The sequence below is a fragment of the Salvia splendens genome, chromosome 22 (assembly GCF_004379255.2).
Source record: "Salvia splendens isolate huo1 chromosome 22, SspV2, whole genome shotgun sequence".
Taxonomy (NCBI): Eukaryota; Viridiplantae; Streptophyta; class Magnoliopsida; order Lamiales; family Lamiaceae; genus Salvia; species Salvia splendens.
This window is the reverse complement of record NC_056053.1, coordinates 23,027,323-23,049,812: the sequence shown is the minus strand read 5'-3', so window position 1 is coordinate 23,049,812 and position 22,490 is coordinate 23,027,323. Positions and strand designations below refer to the sequence as shown.

Genomic DNA, 22,490 nt, shown 5'->3' with positions numbered 1-22,490 from the left:
GCCATACTCCGAAATTCATTATTAGCCAAAAAGTCAAATATGAGTAATTATAGGGTTTTAAAAGAAGAATAAAAGTTACTACAAGTAATGAAACTAAAATTGGATTCAAATAGTTGAAACTGGATTAATACATGAAAATGGACTTAGACATTCCTATTTTTCGAGAAAGGGCACTCATATTTATATATACAATCGGAATTAGATAAAATGGAAATAAAATTTGAAATCTATAGTACTACTCCACATCATTTGTTGTGAATATAATAAGTAAATTCATTATTTTCCCTAATAGATTCGTAATTAATGATTCCATCTCATAAAAATCAACCATTTTCTAAGAATTCATCATTATGTAGCAATTAGCATTAAACATAAAGGGGTTGGAGCCGAATTACGGAAAACGTAAAGGACTTGTAAATAATTATTAGAAAGGAAGTAGGGGTATAAAATCTGTGCTGTGCAATCTCTAAATTAATTCTTCACACACTGCAGAGACAGCGAAAGGGAGAGTTACGCACCGTCACAATCTTCAGGTGATTTACATTTACTCCATTTTGCTTATGTAAATTTTCAAAAGTGAGTTTGTTGAATGTTTATGAGTTTGTTGTTTTTGCGCTATTGGATTATTGCCTTTATTCATTAATGGATTCGTATATTTAGTAAAATTTTCGTTGTTCTTTTATTTGGATTAGTGCTGTTTAGTCGCACAAATTAGTGGTGGAAGCTTCAAATGTATGGTCAAATGCATATGAGTGCCGTGAGAAAGTTTTCAAGAGCTCTTGTGTGCCGTGGGAAGCTTCAAATGTATGGTCAAATGCATAGGGGTGGAATTTTGTGTTGATGTTTTATGTATCCGTTTTGAATTTATACATGCAACCATGTTAGAATTGGCTTTAGTGATGCTTTTTTTCAATTTTGAATGGTTCTGGTTTTGTTGATAGATGTTGCAGTTTTGAATCAGCAAAGAAGAAATAAATTAAGAAAGAAACAGAGGATTATATTCTAACATGCTTCTTCTTTTACCATCCAAACGCACACGATTCTCTGATACGGGGTACTACTCTCCAGGGTCTTGAGATCGGAGAGCAGTGGCTGAGAGTTGTAGTAGTGTGCAATGTGTGCGTGAGTTGAGCTAAGAGAGAAGATAGATTAAATAGCGAATCAGTTTATTATTTATTGCTTCAGAAACGTAATGGTTTGGTTTCCTGTGTTATACAACTTATCAACTAACCCTTTTCACACCACTTAACAATCTAAAGACCCCACTCTCTTGCCCAATTACTTATGTATTTTGTTGCATCTTGCATGCTGCTTGCAGACCTATGTGTGTAATTATACATGTGATACAGGTTCGTAGGTATTTTATTAGTTTGGTAATTATTCTTGTTGTATCTTCCAGATGTCTTTGCATATTGGAAACCTATCAGCTGGCACTCGTATAGATGACCTTCAACGTGTTTTCCGGAAGTTTGGTAGGTGTACTGTAAGGGTGAAGGACAAGTATGGGTTTGTAGTTTATGATTATCCCGCCGGTGCTGAAAAAGCTCTTAAAACACTTCGTGGGACAAGGATTTGTGGTCAGGCCATAACAATATCATGGTCTAAACGGCAGCCTCAGAAATCGCAAAGGCCCCCGACTGGGGAGAAGTTGAATGAGGAACCACATAGAAGGTATTCAATGAAAGAATACGCTCATCGAAGGTCGAGTTCATATGGTCGACGAGAGAATGAGTTGAACTCTCACAAAGCAGATGGCAAACTTAGAACTGATTCTTCCAACTTAATCCATGAATCAACTAGGTACCGTCCAGATGAGTCAAAGCCTTATGTGAGAGAAAGCAATCAAACTTCTCCGACTGATCATCATGGGATAGGAGATGGTAGAAAGAACCATGTGAATGTTAGTAGGTGGGACGAGCCGGCTATAGACCCCTTAAGTGAAATTTATTTGGAAAATAACTTGGACTTTGACCGTTATGAGCCTCATGACAGTGATGGTAAAAAGGAATTGGATGAACGATCTGACATATCTCATTTGGTAGGTTCATCTTCTGTCAAGAAGGTCCAAGATAGAAGAGGGCTTTCCTACAATGAAAAATCTCAAAAGAGTTGCTACATTTGTGGGGAGTTGGGCCACAAAAGGAGCAACTGTCCACTACAGCCAAAGAGGCATGTCTCTGATTGTCGGCCAAGCCCACATCCGAGTGGTGACACTTTTCTCCTCAGTAGTCAGGAAAGTGATAGGAAGCCAACAACTTCAAAAACCAATCTGAAATTGCTGAGGCTTGGAGATTCTTCCACTCAGGAGATTTCTCCTAGAGGTAGGGGGAATGAGTTAAAAGATAAAAAAAGAAATTGGAGGGACTACGAAAGTCAAGATAAAAGTCGTTTTCAGAGAGCAATAGGTCCATCTTCATCTTCAATCCACTCTAATTATACTTCATCCAGATCACAGTCGCCTTCTAGACCATATCAACCCTCATCACGGTTCAAGTTGAAGTCAATACATTCAGAGAAAATTTCCTTACCTTCTTCTTATGGATCTTCACCTTCACGCCATTCTGGATATAAAACCTTAAAGTCACCACGGTCTAAAGCTGGGTCAATGTCGCCTTCTTCTTCATTATTACCTAAAGAAGTCAATCATAATGTATCTCCCTCTCCAAATAAAGCTCAGGGAAATTCCAAGGGCTCTTTGGCAAATGTTGTTGCCTTTCAGCAATGTGCGGATTTATTCGAAGAGGAAACACAGTTGGTGATGCCAAAGGATTCATCTGGAAAGGATAATAATCTTTGGCATTCTTCTTCCAAGGGCTCACATGAGTCATGTGTACCACTTTTAGATGGTGATGGGCATATTGTTGATAATCTATCTCTGCACTCGATGAAAGGGATAAGAGAGTCACAACGTGAGCGACATGTTTCTGCAACAGAATGTAACAGTCAATCAATTTTGAATGCTTCCAGAGAAGCAAGAATGTCGTTAGAGGAAGTACATATGGTTATGAAACATTATGGCTTGCAACTGCCAGAGGAAAATGAAAAGGACTTACCTGTTGAAGTTTATTTTGGTTCCGCCCGCTTTTGGCCATGGGAGATGATTTACTATAGGAGATTAAAGAAGGGTCCTATATCAGCTGAGAACTATTCAAGGAGAAGTGCTCAGAATGCAGAATATGGAATTGTTGACAGACATGTTAGAGGCAGCAGTGGATGGGGAGAACTTCATGAAAATTCTTGAGCACCTTTTTCTGCGGTTAGTGTTTCCATTGCTCTTCAACAATATAAGTGCATTGTTTTTATCATTCAGCTGTATACTAAATTATTCTGAAATATCCTACTGAAGTTTTGATAGGCACTGGCAGTTATATCTCTCCTTGCCATGTTCTTAAGCCTGTTGCTGAAATTCATTTAGAACCCTGGCGTCATCTTTCATCATGCTGTCATGGGATATGACATGACACACAGGACTTGTAGATTCCTCCTGGTTATAATTGCTATCAAGTAAGGGTTTTTCTCTACATCGGCTGTAAAACTTCTAGTCATGGTTATAATACACATATGTACTGCAGTACAATGAATCTTGTTTTTTGAGTCTTGACAACCAAAATTAGTCGTCTGTCTTTTGTTGGGAGCTCTTTCACTTTGTTATGCAATAACTTTTTCTGCTAAGCTTGTTTTGTCCAGGAGGTGAGGGAGTTTCCATAGATACGACTGTAGCTCAATTCCAATATCGCACGTTGACCTCAATATCATCAATTTTGGTGGGATATTAAGCTTACTATTCATAATATATTTTAATATATAACTCAGGAAGACCACAGATAATTGCCATCATTTTTAAAGCTCTCTCTTTGGAGAATCTATTAATAGTACCAGAGTTGAACTTGACTAAAGAAACTTTATGGTTCTCTGAATCATAAAACACGGTTTTTGAGTTTCCTTGGTTTGCTTGGAACCATTGATGATAATGCCGTAGCATTTTGACATTCAGAAGATGTAGGTGCAGTCATTAGCTACTTTTTTTCTGTGCAAAAATGTTCTCTATTTCATTTCATGGTTTAGCTCAAAATATATGTAGTATCCTGTGGGGACTTACACTTGTACTGTCCTTATGTTAAATCTTTCCCATGTATTAAGTCTGTTTACTTGTACGTGAAAAACTGTGTAAGATGATAAGATCAAAGATGTGTCTGGCGTGGGTGTGTTTGTGATTTTGGTGAAGATTGCACAGATTCTTACGCAAGCATTACATAGTGCTTCCCGCTTTCTTATTAGTTTCCCTTGAATGGGATCTGATTTCTTCTAAGAATATGTAACAGATTCTTTTATTTGGCTTCGCTTTTACCTGGATCTGTCATTTTGGAGTAAAACTGGCTTGACTGTTTCTCTATCTATCACGCCTTCAAAATCTGTTAGAATTTTTTGTACATACTTTTACAGCTTTTTTCTAGAAAGCTCAATATCCTCCAGGAGTCAAGAATTTCTATATTCTTGTTCTGATACAGGACACTGTCTTTGTAATTCCAATATTCTTTACTCTTAATTCAATTTAGCTTTATAATTTCTGATAAAAACACTTATCCGGAAAAGAAAGCCCCTGGAATATTTTGAAAAAAGAGGCAAATATTTGCAACAACCCTGTCACCACAATGAATCATCAAGAAGACGCTCATCAATATATAGCATATATAGCGTATTAGCATTTGGAGCACTGACCAGAGAGTGAGGCTGCTGTTGGCACATCAAATGGCTGCCAGATCAGATGTCTTGAGGGCATGAAGGTGAAAACTGAACTTACATTTGAGCAAAAATTGAAATCGGTGTATTCTAATGCAATGGGTTTAGTTGGTGCAGGTCTATCAAAGACATTTCTTATCACCCAACCCATATTCTATGTACCAAAAGTCTCTCCCCTGCAGTCAGGCATGGCTATTGGGATGCAAACCATTGCCATCCTTGGTGTAAGGCAATGAAAGGAAATTTCGTTGGTTGAAGCAGAAGAACATCTGAACATGTATTTGTGGTGCAGTCATAACAGTAGGTAACTTACAAACTTGAAAATTGTTTTTCTCGTCTTTGATGTGTCGGCCTTTGATTTATTATTTCTGGTTTCAAGTGCATGTAACTTACAAAATCCTCTTACAACATAATTTTTCTATAGAATTTCGTGATTTCTCATGTAGTATGAATTAGATTTTGGTTTTTAGTCTTTTGACCTAACTTACTATAACTCGCAGACTTAAAAATCAAGTAAGGGCAGTATGGCCCCTAATCATTTTCTTAAGACATATTAGTCTAAGAGCAGAATAATTGGTTGATAGGACAAAGTATGCGGGAATGTCAGATAGACGGCTAATTCACAGATGAGAGGCATAGGGCGTGAAGAGAGTATCAATTTTTGACCGTCTGTAGTTTAGATTGCATTTAGATTGTTTAAGTCAGCTTTGAGTCCATTCTATTACTAATCTTTACAGTTTATTTGGTGTAAATTAATTATAGGTCAGTAAATTGAAAATGTAAACAAAATCATATGAAGAATCAAAATTATGATTATCTTAGTTTATGATAGTCCTTTTGCTGTGTCTGGATTAAGAACTTGAGGATGGATTTAAAATCTATACCGGGAGTTCCATTGGTGATTCTTTGAACTGATATGGATTTGAATCCATCACCCAGATTTTGAACTATTTTTCACAGTGATATGATTGACTTTTAGCCATTAGTTCTATCCATTTAAAGTCTTTGCATTTCTATCTCAATCTATCCATCTCACAAATCTTCTTCTATGAGGTGACATTGCATTAGATAGCTTCTTTAGCTATGCATCGATTTCTTTTTATGAACCATCCTCAGTTTTGAATGCTAAAGAAGCTCAATTAGTTCCATATGGTTTTCCCAAATACTATATTTTACTTTGATAGCAAGCAGGCCACTAATTTAAATTAATCATTAACCTTCTTAAGGTAATAGCATGGAGCCTAAGCCATTGGTGAACATTAACATAGTGTGTAATGCCTTTATTCAATCTTGCTACATATTTAAATTTAGTAGTCAGTTTGCGGGATCACTTGGACTTTGACCGTTATGAGCCTCATGACAGTGATGGTAAAAAGGAATTGGATGAACGATCTGACATATCTCATTTGGTGGGTTCATCTTCTGTCAAGAAGGTCCAAGATAGAAGAGGGCTTTCCTACAATGAAAAATCTCAAAAGAGTTGCTACAATTGTGGGGAGTTGGGCCACAAAAGGAGCAACTGTCCACTACAGCCAAAGAGGCATGTCTCTGATTGTCGGCCAAGCCCACATCCGAGTGGTGACACTTTAATGTGCCTCCTTTATTGCAAAGTTACTGTCGTTTATGAACACATTGTAGTAAAAATTGCATTAGCACGATCCTTTCTTCTGTTCATATGATATTTTTATTAGGATGCAATTAGTTGCAGCTAATGAATAAGTCAATATTGCCAATGATGGTGTAGTTAAAACATTTTCATTTTAGGTATTTTATGAGAACAATGTTACATCAATGCAAAACATAACTTTCACATTTTTAAATGTGGTAATGTGGCATCATTTTCACTAATCAATAGGCTGAGTCTGCTCTTTTTTGTGGGTTCAAGAAATCAAAACTTAATTCTCTTACAATTATTATTACCACTTGTAAGCTTTAGCCTCCCAATAACAAGTAATGCTGAATTGTCTTGCTGTGGTTGGAAGAATTCACACAGAGAGAGAGAGAGAGTAAATAAAACTTTGTTATGCATAGCCATGGCAATCTGCTTCCTATGCTTGATAGAAATGGACCAAAACTAATTTAAAAAGGGAGAAATAAAAGTAGCACTATTAAGGCTCCACTCCTCCTTTACATGCCGTTGGAGAAGCGGAGCAACAATAGTGCTACTAGCTAACTACCTCTGGAAATAACTGCATTCTGATTTGATTCTTTTTCTTTTTTTTGAAAAGTAACTGAACTAAAGCAGAATATTTAAAATTTCCTTATTCCTGTTTTGGAGCCACTGGTTTCTAATTCTTGTTGTTTTTGGTGGTGGAGGTGGCGGTGTCATGGAGGAAATCGAGCAGCACTGTGCTCTTGCACTTGGGGCACCTCGGATCCTCCTCCGACAGCATCACATACATGAGGCAACGGGGGCATCCCACCAGCATCATCGAGTTCTCCTCATGCCCCTCCAGGTAGCGGAACTGATCCTCCTGGTGATTCGCCTCCGACGAGACGCATGAGCTCGTTGGCGAAACAGACGGTGAGCGCCTCCTCCTCGGGGACTCGCGGCGCCCAGCCCTCGGCGGGGACAAGTTCAACTTGAGATCAAGCTTCGCTCCGTTCCTTCGGCTCATCGTTTCAAGGTTCGTCCGTTCGCTTTTCCTTTGGATCAAATAGACGAAAATATATTAGCGATATGAGCACGAATCGATTGAGTTGCTATATACACGTTCGGAGAATTAGATATACCTGAAGGTGTCGAAACTCGCGCAGCTTCTATACGGTGGTTGTGGCCAGTAGAGTCAGCAACTGCCACAACATGAAGTGGCTGAGGTTAGGAAGTCTAGGACCATGGTACATATATATAGGAGAAAATATAATGGGATTGATTTAATGCTGAATTAAATTAAGAGAGAGAGTAAATGAGTAAATTGTATTAATTGTTGGAAAAAATCCCAAGATGGTAGAGAGCAGGAATGGAAATTTGCAGTAAATATTGCAATTAAGCAAAACTGCAGGGAAGGCCGTCATTCATTGCCTGGGGAGTCGGGGTGTGTGTTTAGTGTGTGTAGAGATGTATAGATACAGATACATACAAAGTAACAGGGAAAGCTCAGCAACAGCCATTAAAGCATCACTTAATTTCTAACAAATCCAACCACACCATTATTAATTTTTGCAAGAGATATAGTATTTAAGTTCTTGCATGTGTTGGACGGCCCTTATTTCTCAAATATTAATGTTACCTCTTGCTACTATATTTTCTAGGGGTTGAGATTTTGTTTTTTTATTTCCATTAAAACTTCTTCAATTTTCCATATTACTAATCTCATTAATGGACCATCATTTCTAATGCTGGATTATTTATGATTTTGGAATAGGGAAAATGCATGTACTGTGGTAGCTGGATATACTTTTCCTACGTGTTATTTCCGGGCTATTATCTACGTGGCGATGGACGTTTGAGGTGTAATTTAAACCTGATAAAAAAATGCTTACTTGGCAAACCTAATTGGCCAACATAGAAATACCAGTATAACAGACTTATTGTACGTACTAAAAAAATACTGAAATATCAAAATTTTAGTATACCATGTTTTTGTTATGGTATGAAATATTATTGAAAGATAAGGTGTGTTTTTGTGTTGGTTGATTAGTTTGTCAAGTAAGCTTTTTTTTTGGTTCAATTACACCGCTAGCATCCATTGCCACGTGGATAATTAATACTCCGTATTCAATTTCAATTGTCAGAAAATATTTGATTAGTTATTTAAGTTGTATATTTTCTCTTACTCTCTAATCTCCTTAATTATTTGATAAAACTTTCATAAATCTCGTATGGATGGATAGAAAATTTTTAAGCCTAAAACAATATATTATTGTTATGATAATGCTAATAATATTTGGCTCACAATTTCGACAATCATGAACCAATAACAGTACATTGACTTGACTTTTAGAAATGAAACCGATAGCCAATATGGACCGATTTAAATAATTATGGAAGTAATGAAACATATTGGGGACCGATTTAAATAATACTTATTGGAAAAATGAAACAAATAGGGGACCAATTTAGAAACAAAAACCTAATTTTAACCAAGTTACAAATGGAAAAAATAGTACTCGAGTCGAATTCAAAGAATCTCAAAATATCGAAACAAAATATTTATAGTTCTTTAATATGACCACATTATATTATACTAGTGGATTATATTTTAATGCATGATATTTATTCTCATTTATTTCATGTTTAGTATTTTTGTTTTGTTTTATAAATTTAGTTTGTTTCTAATTCCATAAAAATTGTTATTGGTGTATTGAGAAAATAAATAAATTTTACTTTGGTTTATATTTCATTTATTAAATTGATAAAATCAATAATATTTTTTTTGAAGTATTAGAATGAAAATTAATATATAAAATAAATAATACGAACGCGCACTAAAAGAGAGTTCGTTCACAAGTTATGACCATATAAAGTTTTTAATTTTATAGTCAACTTTTAGCTTTTTTCAATTTTTAGCGTTAAATTCTACTCCATTTAATTAAAAAGATTCAATGCCAGTTAAATTATAAATGAAACAGAAAATGGCGTTACACTTTTGCCAGCTCATTTCCATTTAATACATTTGTTTAAAATCCACGTCATTGTTTGATGACCCACGTAATATTTCCATTGCCAGAAATGATTATGGGGACATTTTTTCTTAAATAATTTAGATATTTAATTACTACTTACAGATAGGTAAAAAAATGTTAAAATATCAATAATTAGCTTATAAATAATTCCATAAACTTGACCAACACACCATACACAAATACACAATTTTATTTCTTTTTTATACGGTACAAATTGCTCAACCCATAAAATGACTAGCTATAAATACATACAGTAAATAGTTTAAAATATAGACAACAGTACAAATTAATCTAAAATAACGAGTTATATATAATATAAATAGTTTAAAGTACAGACAGCAGTTACAATTAATCCAAAACACACCAAACCCAATTTTTAATTCTCTTTTTTTTTATCTTTATATTATTGTGATTTTTTTTTGTCATGAATTGAATTGCAATTATACAGTTATTCACTAGAGTTTTCTTAATGAGCAATTATGAGGTAATTTATGACAGGTAGGTTTGACTTTATTTTTTAACTTTATATGTTAATAAATCAAACCTACACCCTTCAAAAATAAAAAAAGTCAAATCTATTAACTTACTTGTCATAAATTACCTCATAATTACTCATAAGAAAAAAAGCTCATAATTAATTATATATTCGCAATTCAAAATCTTGGTGCGTCATATTCATATCCCTTTGGTTTAAAAGAAGTGTAATTTTCCAATATTAATTATTGATGGTTGCTACCGTTGTATGTGGTGGATTATTATTGCATGGCTAAACATTAATGAAATAATAATGTCATTTTACTTTTCTTGCATCAATACTATTTAATTTTATTTTCTCTAATTATATAACTAGACAAAAATTGACCAGTGTAATGATGGACCCAATTAATTTTTCGCATGTTTTTTACGATATACTAACAAAATGCAAGAGTCAAAAGAGTAATATACAAGCGGAAAAATTCAACGCGTACAAACAATCATAATAAAAAGCAAACCACGAAACAATACCAAAATTGGCAAACAAAATTAAATATTACTATACATTTTATACATAATAAATAATAATACTACGTTATAAAGAATACCTGACAAAAGAGTATGGCAAGCGAAAAATTCAACGCATACAAACAACCCGAATAAAAAATAATCCAAGAAAAAACACCAAACCACCTTAAAAGGTTATTATAAATATTTTATATGATAAATAATATTAATATACTCCCTCCGTCCCTCTGTAGTATAAGCGTTTCATTTTGAACACTCGTTTTAAAAAATGATAATAAATAATTAAAATAGAAAAAATGTAAAATAAGAGAAAAATAATATAGAGAAGACTCTTAATTATATTTTTTTTACTTTATTTTTTTACACTTTAGCTATTTATTATAATTTTTTTAAAACGGGTGCTCAAAATGAAACGCCTCTACTATAGAGGGACGAAGGGAGTACTGTTTCATTAAGTTATGGGTTATGCATGTGAACGGATGAAAAATTAATTATTTTAATTAAAAAGTACATTTAGTTGGATAACGATTAGTTTTGGATATAAATTTATTCAAGCAAATATATATCTACTATTTTACATGACTTTGTCAGGAATTAATTATATTTCTGGCAGCAGCTTTTTGTGTTTTCCAATTTTTTCCCCCTCAAATTGATATAAATATTTTGTTCTATAAAGATCATAAAACACTATAATATGAATAGCACAGTACTGCAGATATTAGACATTATTAATTGTTTGACCAATTTATTTCATTGATTTATTGTTCTCTTCTCTATTTTTATGTCCCTTTTCTCATTGTTTCCTTTAACTTCAAACGAAAAAAAAAACGCATCAATTACGATGGGTCGAAAAGATTATTAAATAAAAAAGTTAAATACTAATAAAACCATTAAAATTTACCATATTTTGTTTATTTTCTAGATAATTATTTTATGGAACACAAATAACATATACTTTTATTTTGTTTTGATTTTTCTAGGGAAGTGTATTTTTATTAGATCTCCGCATGAAGAATGTATATTATTAGCTATATTGGTGCCTTTTGAATTTATTATGTGCTGCAAAATCGAATCCTTGGCATGGTTGACCTTGCTAGTATTTATTTTCTCCGTTGTTCTTTTTATCGTATATTAGTTATTGGGTTAATTACTATAGATATTATTATCTTTCTTGATAGATTCTGCACGTCAACCGCTGACTTTAAGCATTTTTTTCAATTAAAAAATTTCATTATTTAATCAAATATACTCCATCTATTTGGGTTCGGCACGAATTTTAATGTAAAATTGATAAAGTAAGAGAAATGTAGAAAGAAAAAGTAATTAAAGAATTGTTAGTGAAAAATGGATCTCACCTTATTAGAGAGAAAAAACTTTTCAAAATTAGAAAATGTATATTCTTGTGGGACGGACTAAAAATAATAGAGTGCATATTCATGTGGGACAGAGGGAGTAATTGACAAACGAACCCTTAATTAGGAGGAGTTTAAACTTTATATCATAGCAATCACATTTATCATACATAAATTTATATAACATTGCTATGCTATATTAAATTTTAAATTTAGACAGAGTTTTGTTTTAGGCAACAATTGCAATAAATCATACTCCCTCCGTCCCCTAATAGGAGTCGCTCTTTGACCGGGCACGAGTTTTAAGAAATGTAGAGAAAAGTTGGTTGAAAAAGTTAGTGGAATGTAGGACCCACATTTTTATATTGGTTTTATAATAAAATGTGAGTGGAGTGAGTTAGTGGAATGTGGGGCATACTACCATTTGAGGTAGAAATGAAGAGTGACTCTTAATGGGGGACGACCCAAAATGGAAATTAGCGACTCTTATTCGGGGACGGAGGGAGTAAATCAATACATAATTAAAGTTTCAATTTAAATTAATTACAAAAAAAATATAAGAGAAGTTCATCATTTTAGAAGTAATTAGCCCTTACAAACAAAATTTAACTTACCCCAATTGATAATCCGTTAATTACCTATGTTGAATTTATTTCATTTTTCTGGCTCCGAAATTGCATCGCATACATAAAGCATGCCAAAAACTATCAAGTTGCGTTATTTAATTAGTAGTTACTCCTAATAGGCAAGGAAATAACAACTTATTTAAATTATGAAATACTAGATGCGAAGCATAACAATATACTCTATTGGTCAATTTATTGATTATGAATCATGCAAGAATTTCTGTGCAAAAAATAGTGTCAGAACATAATCGTATGACATTATAACGATGACTGCTCTGGCTAATGTACTTATGTAGACTGGTCATACAAATAGTTTATTCATCTTCTTGTTCTTCTTCAATCTTTTCTAATAATCTAATTATAAAATTGCTATTTTTTAGGCCAAAAAGCTATCAATTCCAAGTCCATCAAGACATAAACTAGGCATGGACCTAGTATTTAAGAATGAAAGTACGAGATTATAACCAATTTTTGTTAAAATACAAATTTGTATAGATAGCAAAATCAATTTTTTAAAGGTGTCATATGGATATTTTGCTTCTTTTGCTATTTGGATTGGGTCTGTGCACCTTTTGTTGTTCTGGATTTCCCAATGTTTTTTAGGATTTAATTTGATATTTTGTTTTATTTGTTAGGTTAGATGTTATTTTCGACTTTGTCTTGAATAATAATATGTCTTGTTTTAGTTGTGTATGTTTGCGCTTGTAGTTGTAGCATACTCTGGCTCACTCTCTGTAGGCTTGATGTGACCTAGGCTCAGTGTGGCTCAATCAATTTATGTTCGGCTCAGCCCAAATCCACAACTAAAGTAGTCTAAGACTATGTTTATGAATGACCTGGTTGGGTGCCATGTCATCATTTTTCATTTAAAAATAAATAAAAATTAGAATGACCTCAGTCGGCCAGTTGATGAAATGAGACTATGGGTCTCCTTCCTCATTTATTATTTCAACCAATGAATTTGTGTCAAATGGTGCAATCTCATTGGTTAATAAATATTTAAATTTATAAATTTTCAGTCTTTATAAATAGAGATCACATTTGCTATATTTCTACACACAAAACTCTCATTTTTTCTCCATATATAATTCTTCTTTAATATAATTTCTTACTCCATTTTCTTTAGTATCCTTTATTTTTCACCATTTGTTTTTATCACTAATTACGTATCTTCAATCTCGTATTTCAACTATAATAATATAAGTTTTTTATTTGTTTTTTATAATAACTTTTAGTTTGTCATTTATTGTATTTTTTACAATTTTGTAATAATAAAATATTGCAAGTAATATAATTATCATAAATATATATATCTATATAGCTATATAAATAAATGGTGTGGTTGGGTGGTCATTGATAAACCATAAAAAAATGAATTGTTGGATTGCATGAATATTGATGATGTGGAAGAGATAGAAATTAATAAAATATTTAAAAAGTAATTGGTTGGATTAAGTTGAATGGTTGCTGATAAACATGTCTTTTATTATATTTGACCAAGTCCATACATAGAGTCACCCACAATATTTTTAATTACTCATGTATTTTTTTTATATTTTTATTAGATATTATGAACCGAAAATAGTGATTATTAGATGGTTAAGAGTTATGTATGGAATCTATTATCAATAAGTATAATATATAATTATTATATAATTATACTATTAATAAAATAAATACGTATGTTCAAATTTATTTTATTGTAATTATTTTTGAGAAAATTGAATTGGAATAAGGTGGAATTTGAAAATATTAATCGGTGGAAATCGCTAGGGTAAACATAATTAAAATTAATCTTAAATTAGTGTAGAAATAATTAAAAAGTTAATAGTAGTGGATCTTATCTGTGCTTTCCTATGTCTTTCTAGACTGGGTTTCTGATGAGACTGACCTTGGATTGAATCTTGATTTAAAAAATGTTTAAATTGAAACTTACTTGAATTAATGAACCTAGTGTAAGCCCGTTTTGTTATACCACTGAATTTAATTTGGATTCCGTTGTGTTGACCCACTTAACCATCATATATAAGAGTATGTGTGACATCACTCTTTATCCTATTTATATCCAATGCTATATATATATATATGTGCAAATATTACTCGATATGCACCTCCACGTCATACATTTGATCACAATATAATTCGTCATAACTCGTTGTTTTTTTCTAGGGTTAGGGTTACAAAAGACCGGTCCGATAGTAGGGGTGTGCATTCGGGTTTCGGTTCGGTTTTTTGCCAAAATCGAACCAAAACCGAAAAACCGAATTTAGTTCAAAATCCAAACCGAACCGAACCTGAAAAACCAAAAAACCGAAACCGAAAAACCGAAAACCGAAAACCGAACTTAAAAAACTGAAAAACCCGAACATAACCGGAAAAACCCGAAAAAACCGAAAAATCTAAAAAAAATAAATATAATATAAATATATATTTATATATGTGTATTTTATTTTATTTTATATATACTAATAGAATATTTATATAATATAAAATTAATAATACATATAATATATATTATATAGTAGAATATATTAAAAGAATATATATATTATATATAATATAATATATTAAATTAATAGAATATATATATAATTCGGTTTTTTGGTTTTTCGGTTTTTTTCTTCGCTCAAACCGAACCGAACCGAAAAACCGAAATTTTTTTATTTTTAAAACCGAACCGAACCGAAAAACCGAAAAAATCGAACCGAATTTCAAAATTTCGGTTTGGTTCGGTTCGGATATTCGGTTTCCGGTTTTTTTGCTCACCCCTACCCGATAGTGTGAAAACCAATTTATCACTTTATATTATCTGGAGAGTCCCATTCTACATGTCAATACCGGCAACAATGAAATTTATAGTAAGAGGAAAATCCGTCGACTTTAAAAATCGTGAGGATACATGCAGTTGAAATTTAAATAATAATATTGTAAAACTCTTCATATCATAAGCATGCACTTTTTCTTCAACTAGAAGCATATCACTTACAATTCAAGATAACTCGAACATCCGATTTACTGATTGAACATAACTAATGTCCGTAAATACTTTTCCTTCATTTAGAAGAATACCACTCTCTGATGTCAGAAAACTCGAAACTCCGACTTACTGATCGAACAAAACTAATGTCTCTGTATTTGTATAAACGTATATACCAACAACATAAACATGCACTTAGTATGTAAATCTAGGGGTAGGCGTATTTCAACACCCAAGCACTTATATTGGTTATACTACAGTAGTATATAGGAGTGAAATTAATGTGTAACGTTATGATTCAATATTAATGGTGGCAGATCATTCATCTAAGAATTTTATGGCCAATAAATAGTAGTACGTCTGATCCAACCATAGTAATTGTGGCAAGTGAATGCTAGGACCAAATCACATCACATCACATCCTAGTTTAGATTTATGTTGCTGATTTAATATCATATACTTAAATATATACTGTATAATATAATATCTCATCACGCGAGGAATAGTATTATTTATTACTCCTAGGTACCAGTAGATTGTATTTGACTACGTGGTAATAACATTGCTAACTTGACATGCATCAAAAAAATTTTATGCAAAAGTAATTTCGAAAAGAGAATAAATAGGAAAGAGAACCAAAATAAAAAGTACCCCTCCGTCTTATAATAGTATTAATAAGAGTCATATATGGTGTGGGCACGGGTATCAAGAGATGTAAATAAACGTAGTTGGAAAAGTTAGTGAAATATGAGGTCCACTTTTTTATACTTCCTCCGTCCGTCATTAGGAGTCTCATTTCTTAGTGGCACAAATTTCAAAAAATATTAAGAAAATGGGTGAAAAAAGTTAGTAGAATGCGAGTCCCGCTTATATATATAATAGTTTTAAATGAGATGTGAGTGGAATGAGTTAGTGGAATGTGGTCTATTACCATTTATAGTAAAAATTAACCGGGACTTCTATTCACGGACATTTGAAGTACTAGTTTTATAATAGAATGTGAGTGAGGTAAGTTAGTGGAATGTGGAACCTACTTACCATTTATGGTAAAAGTGAAATGTGACTCTCTTTGTGGGACGAACTGAAATGACAAGAAATGCCACATATTATGGGACGGACGAAGTATTATTGATTGTGGACGGATAGATAGAGTATAACCATATTAGATAAGATCTAACATAAAGTGATTGAAAAAGTGAAGTGAAAAATATCATTTTAAACACTCAAATTCTAAAAAAATATCATACTTATTTTATACTAGAGAGAGATAGAAAAATATCATACTCAATACCTAGATATGAAAGTCCAAAAATGTCCTCCATGCTTTGGGCATTAGTGGTGCAAAATTATGATGAACAGTGAAAAAGTACCATGAATATAATCACACCTTAGTCCAGGCACTACCCATAATATTTATAAAGTTTAGGAATCGTTTGAGTGCGAAATGTATAGTTTAGAGACCATTTGCGTGGTTGAGTATAAACATATAGAGCAATCAATTTACTATTATGTCATTTCATGGTCGATATGAGACCTTCGAAACAAGGTGACTTTCTAGAAACTCAACCCCAATTGGAATGTGAAAAGAAACGTCTATTTTGGCGGCTTGGTATCTGAATTAGAGGTTGGTGTCCTGCCTTTCCATTTTCACCTAATCAAGTTTTAGACGATGTGAGCAACATTAGAAGGTGGAAAGAACTAAAGAATCGAAGAAATTACGAAACCCAGTGACGTTTTAAAGGTGGCTTTGGTATGTCTTCGCTCTCTCCCTCATTTTTTATGGCAGGGAAGCAACTTTTGCCTTTATCATAGTGGTTTTGTGAGTGGTGTTGTTTTGTGTTACTTGTGTTTTGGAGGCTTTTGTTTTGGTGTCTTTCTTGATGTTTGAATGTCTTTTTGCAGCACGTGATGTTTATCTGCTGCTCGCCTTGCTTTTTTTATTTTGGTTTGTGCTTGTTTTTATGAGGATCGAGGGGTGTTTGTGGCGTCCAAGACCTTTGCTTTTCTTTGTTTTTATGTTTTTGCAGTGACTGTGATTCCAGTGGCGGACGTAGGAATTTTTTGTAGTAGGGGCTTCACTATATAATACTTTTTCCATCCCTAAAAATGGAACTCTTTTCTTTTTTATCTGTCACCTAAAATTAAAAAAAAATCTCTCTAATAAGGTGAGACCCATTTTATACTAAAATACTTTTTCCGTCCCTAAAAATGGAACTCTTTTCTTTTTTATCTGTCACCTAAAATTAAAAAAAAATCTCTCTAATAAGGTGAGACCCATTTTATACTAAAACACTTTTTCTTTCTATATATCTTTTACTTTACTAATTTTACATTAAAACTCGTATCATTTCAAAAGTTTTTATTTTTAAGTCGACGGAGTGAGTACATAGAAAAAAAAATACTACTCTCCACAGTGACTTGTTTTCCTTTTTGGATGCCCCATTTAAATTGACATGTTTTTTTTTAAATATAAACATTATCATCTTTAATTTTTTCTAATTTATTGAACTCTCACACTGCTAAAATCTCACGTCTAAAACAAAACTTCACTTTAACAGGACGAAGGACGACGACTATAAAAATGCCTAAAACTAATCCAACGCTTTACCAAGCCAAACCATTAAAGCAATTCATGTTATATTTATATTTGCGTTGCTAAAGCGACGAATATTGAATTCTATATGTTTTAGTGGAATGATTTACATATTTTCCAAAAAATGTAAACTTCCAAATAATTAACTTGAACAACTTAAACTCTAACCTAGCATAAAATTTTTAACTCTAACATTTTAAAATCGAGTAAATTAATCATTTTGTCAATATATCACAAAACTTTATATGGATTACAAAAAAGGAAAATTTAGAAGAATTGAACTTACTCCATAATAAATTTTCATGGATTATATATGTTGGAGTAAGTTGGAAGCTACTAAAATATCCTACGAGTAACTTTATTGTCGACCTCAATTAATATGATTTACTATAATTTTAAAGGACTTCCAATTTACTGTTTTAGTGAATAGAAACCGGGTATTTTACTTAGAAACCGGGTAATGTTAATTGGCGCAGTAATCACAAGTTTCAAAAAAGCAATTATACATCACTTTTTAAAACAATATTTTATAATATTATAATTGTCATCTTCTTCCTCCAGACGAAGCGGCCATTTTTTCTTCTGTAAACTTTGATTTCTAGATCAAGTTCAGCCCTTTTTACCATCATTTTTTTGTTGATTTAGTCTTCAATAGTACTATTTTGGTGAGGGCTGAAGCTTATTTTTAACAGTTTCAAAAAAAAATTGGAATGGAAACCTAGATAAAAAAATTTTTTGGGGGAAGGGCTTAAGCCCTCCCCTCCCTCTTACTGTGTCCGCCACTGTGTGATTCGATTGTATCTTTGAGATCTTAGCTCGCCATCGAGCCATGGCTTGAGCACACTCCATGTTTACAAAAAAAATATGAAATCATCAAATTGGAATTTGCGTTAGTAAATTGGAATTACATAGAATTGAATTTGAAGTTATAATATATAATTTTTTTTGTTTGACGACAGATATACCGAATCCACCAATGGTGGAATTCGATTAATTCTATTCGATCGGGTTCACGGATGAAGGTTGAAAGTCTTCCAGCGGGTGCAGGATTTGAACCCGTGACCTCAAGGTCACCACAACTCCGCGTTGTCAACTGTGCTTGACCCGTAGGTGAAGTTATAATATTTTAATTCAATTTCTAATCAATTATTTAATAGATATAAAATTATATATCGATTCTAAATTCTTTGTTTGGTATGACAAAAAATTAACCAAAATTTGATATTAACTTTTAACTTAATACTACCTCCGTCCCCAAAAATTTGTCCCACTTTGACCCGACACGGGTTTTAAGAAATGTAATGGAAAGTGAGTTGAAATAGTTAGTGGATTGTGAGTCCTACTTTTATATATTAGTTTTATAATAAAATGTGAGTAGAAATGAGTTAGTGGAATATGAGGTCCACTACCAAAAATGGTAAAAAGTGAAATGAGACAAATTTTGGGGGACGGACGAAAATGGAAAAATGAGACAAATTTTCAGGGACGGAGGTATTATTATTTTTAAAAAATTATTTATGTGTATTATGTATCTCCATATTATTTTTGAATGTATTTTGACTTATTTATGCGAGAGTGTATGTTGTGCGTATGCGCAATGTGTGTGTCCAATGTGCATATTACGTGCATGCTCATGCTATGTGCATATTATGTGTGTGCGCTTGCAATGCACATATTATGTGTGTTAGAAAGGTGTCCGATTTTGCAAATTGGAATTTCAAATATTTACATGAACTAATTAAAAAGGATTAAAAACTGTAATTTAATTACAAATCTATTTATTTTTGTATAGTGGGCATGATGGGGAATACATATGGGCTGAACCCTCTAGTAATTCGAAGTTTAGGTATATACTATATTCGTCCATGAAAAATAGTCATATTTTTTTTTTCATTTCGGTGAATACATCAAAATTATTCACCAAAATTAGTCTACTTATAATAAGTTACTCTCTCTACTAAAGTAGGTACTAATTTCTACTAACTATATTTCAACCAATCCAATCCAAGCTAAGAAGAGTAGAAGCTCATGCAAGGGGACAACAACAAAGGATCAAAACAAAGCCAAGACATGCCACATCCAGCATCAAAGCAGACCCAGAAACAAAGCAACATACCCAATTCAAAGCTAACCTACCTATTTGTGTGCTTATTTATCCGGACCAATTCCTAATGTCGCTCAAATTATCAATATGGTGTCCCCTTGAGAAACCTCTTCCATCAATAGGCTACTAGGTTTTTTTTGTATTAATTGAATACATTAATTAAGATGAATAGTAATTCTTTTTTTTAAGTCACTCACCATCGATAATATTGAAGAGTTATAAATATGATCTTTCACCGTAGTTTAAACTACCAACATTTGAATTTCTAAGAAGTTCTTATTTAATTTTGTTTTTATTTTTTTTAAAACCGAATTACCCCTTTTTATTTATCTAAAATTTAAAACCTCCTCAAATGCGCGCTTAGTCGCGTCACTCGTTTAGCGTATACGTTATACTCATGCTGCGATTGGCCGAGAGATGCGAGTGCAACACGCCTCGCCACGGCTCTCTCCCTTGCTGCGCCAAAGTGGGGCAACTCACACTGTTGTATGCTCTATAGTCTATACGGATATACCTAGAGAATTAGTACTATTATTGGATTATTGAATTTTCAACTGATTATATAATGAAATACCCTACTTAACTGAATTGTCTGACGAGGTACGGCCTCGTGACTTATATGGTACCATCAGACTCTAAATCTATAAAATGGAAAAAAAAAATTACTAAAGTTTTTGGAGTTTTATATTTTTTTTGTTTGGAAAACTATATTCTCATGGGGTTGGAAGTTTGAAAAAAGTGCCAAAAATAGAGATATACTGTAATAAAATGTAGACTATTTGGATTGCAAATTTATATGTATAGGCTTCATGTAAGTCAAATGTTTATTTACAGAATAAAAGACAAATCTATAGATAAAATGTCAGTATTAGAAAGCCGGCTGCTAACTAAGAAATGGTTAAAGTGGTCCAGAATTTAGATCTAAATTAATGTGTCGTCGATTGTACGTGACAAATTAACTATGATTCATAAATGCAGTAAATTTCAATGTTTGTTGCGGTGCATTGGTTTATTAAATTATGCACTTACTCATTAACAGGTGTTGGAATGTGTAGACTTGTGACTTAGGACCATTTATGTAAACATACATATATAGTATCATTTTAATCATGATTGTTACAAATTATTATGATATATTAGGGTAGTGATAAAATGCAAACTCATATATGGTACAAATTTCAAACTATGATTTGGACCGTTACCAAATATCAAGAGATTGACAAAATAGTAGCAACTGAAAATGTCAATACAGTGTCAACACAACATCAACCGTTGACACTGTGTTGATATTTTGTGTTGCTACTATTTTGTCATCTGTTGACATTTTTAATGGTCCAAATCATAGTTTGGGGTTTTTACAATATTTAGAGTTTGCATTTGATTATATTCCTGCCAAATGATATACTATTATGTATATGTAGTATAGTTTGTTTCTATAGAAAAAGTAAGAACAATAAAAACAACGAGGATGAAGGAGTTGTTGGTCTCTTGGCTAGACTTGGTTCGATTTTGTTTAATCTTTTACTTTTAGAATAGTTGATCTTTGTAGTTGTCTGGTGTATCGTGTGCTGATATGTGTTCGAGCTTTTCATTCATCGTACCATAGATTTTTCGAATGGGCTCAAGCCAAAAGTATAACAAGATATAGTGGTATAAAGCAACTCAAAATATAAACATTAACATAAAAACAGTGAAACTAACATTTTATTTAAAACATTACAGAAACAAAAAATTGAAGCACGCAGGCAACACAAATCAGCGCATTATCCGTCAACCATCACCCACGAAAGACTAGTGTGATCTTACCCGCAACTTTAAACGAAATGAGAAACTCCAAAACTAAAATAAAAATAATTATTGAGTGTTGTCTATTCAGACATAAAAAACAGACATATAGATATTAAACGCCATCCATCCAAATATAAAAGTTTTTATGTAGCTACAATAGATAAAAGTAATCTCAAAACCAAAAACTAAGTATAAAGAAAACTCACGAGAGCAAACAAAAACTAAACCATGCCCTCATATGATGCACTAGTCGACAACTCTTAAAAAATTTAAAAACGAATATGATTTAGTCAATTTAGCCAAGTGATGTCTAAGATGGAAAAATTAGTATAAGTACTTAATTAGTGTATAATCCAAACATGAGTCTTTGACCAAATTTTCTGCTCCAAAGATGGGTCTCCAACTAAACTTCTCACTCCTGACTTAGATAAGTCCCCTTGCAATAATATAAGTAATATATTTGCTTTCTCCTCTTTTTCTCTTCTAAAATACTACTACTATAATATACTTTTTTCCTTTTTTTCCTCGGCCAAAATCTGGCGTTTCTTACTTTTCAACAACTTAGATTATTAGTTATAGTAGTATAAAGATTATTTTCTTTTGGATAGTATTGTGTCACACAGTCTATATAATCTGTTTCAATTTATCAAATGGTCCACACCGATATGAATCTGAATTTGGA

The 22,490-nt window shown here is 32.5% G+C and overlaps 1 protein-coding gene and 1 long non-coding RNA gene across 7 annotated transcripts; both read left to right on the top strand.

Annotated features, from left to right (window-relative positions):
• Positions 1-332: 332 nt before the first annotated feature.
• LOC121787144 (serine/arginine-rich splicing factor 4-like) lies at positions 333-6,560 on the top strand. 6 transcript variants are annotated; one of them, XM_042185796.1, is made up of 6 exons: positions 498-533; positions 693-804; positions 1,400-3,256; positions 3,347-4,784; positions 4,858-5,044; positions 6,104-6,560. In XM_042185796.1, exon 3 carries the CDS (start codon positions 1,400-1,402, stop codon positions 3,239-3,241), a length of 1,842 nt encoding a protein of 613 aa, XP_042041730.1. In that variant the 5' UTR covers positions 498-533; positions 693-804; the 3' UTR covers positions 3,242-3,256; positions 3,347-4,784; positions 4,858-5,044; positions 6,104-6,560. The 6 variants fall into 6 exon arrangements, with proteins under 6 accessions (XP_042041733.1, XP_042041732.1, XP_042041731.1 ...); XM_042185799.1 differs by lacking the exon at positions 693-804 and having other exon boundaries at positions 333-533; positions 3,366-4,784; XM_042185798.1 differs by lacking the exon at positions 693-804 and having other exon boundaries at positions 333-533; positions 3,356-4,784.
• Positions 6,561-7,233: 673 nt separating this feature from the next.
• Positions 7,234-8,516, top strand: LOC121787146. Its single transcript, XR_006047280.1, has 2 exons — positions 7,234-7,367; positions 8,106-8,516. It is a non-coding gene; the product is annotated as an uncharacterized LOC121787146 (long non-coding RNA).
• The last annotated feature ends 13,974 nt before the right edge of the window (positions 8,517-22,490 follow it).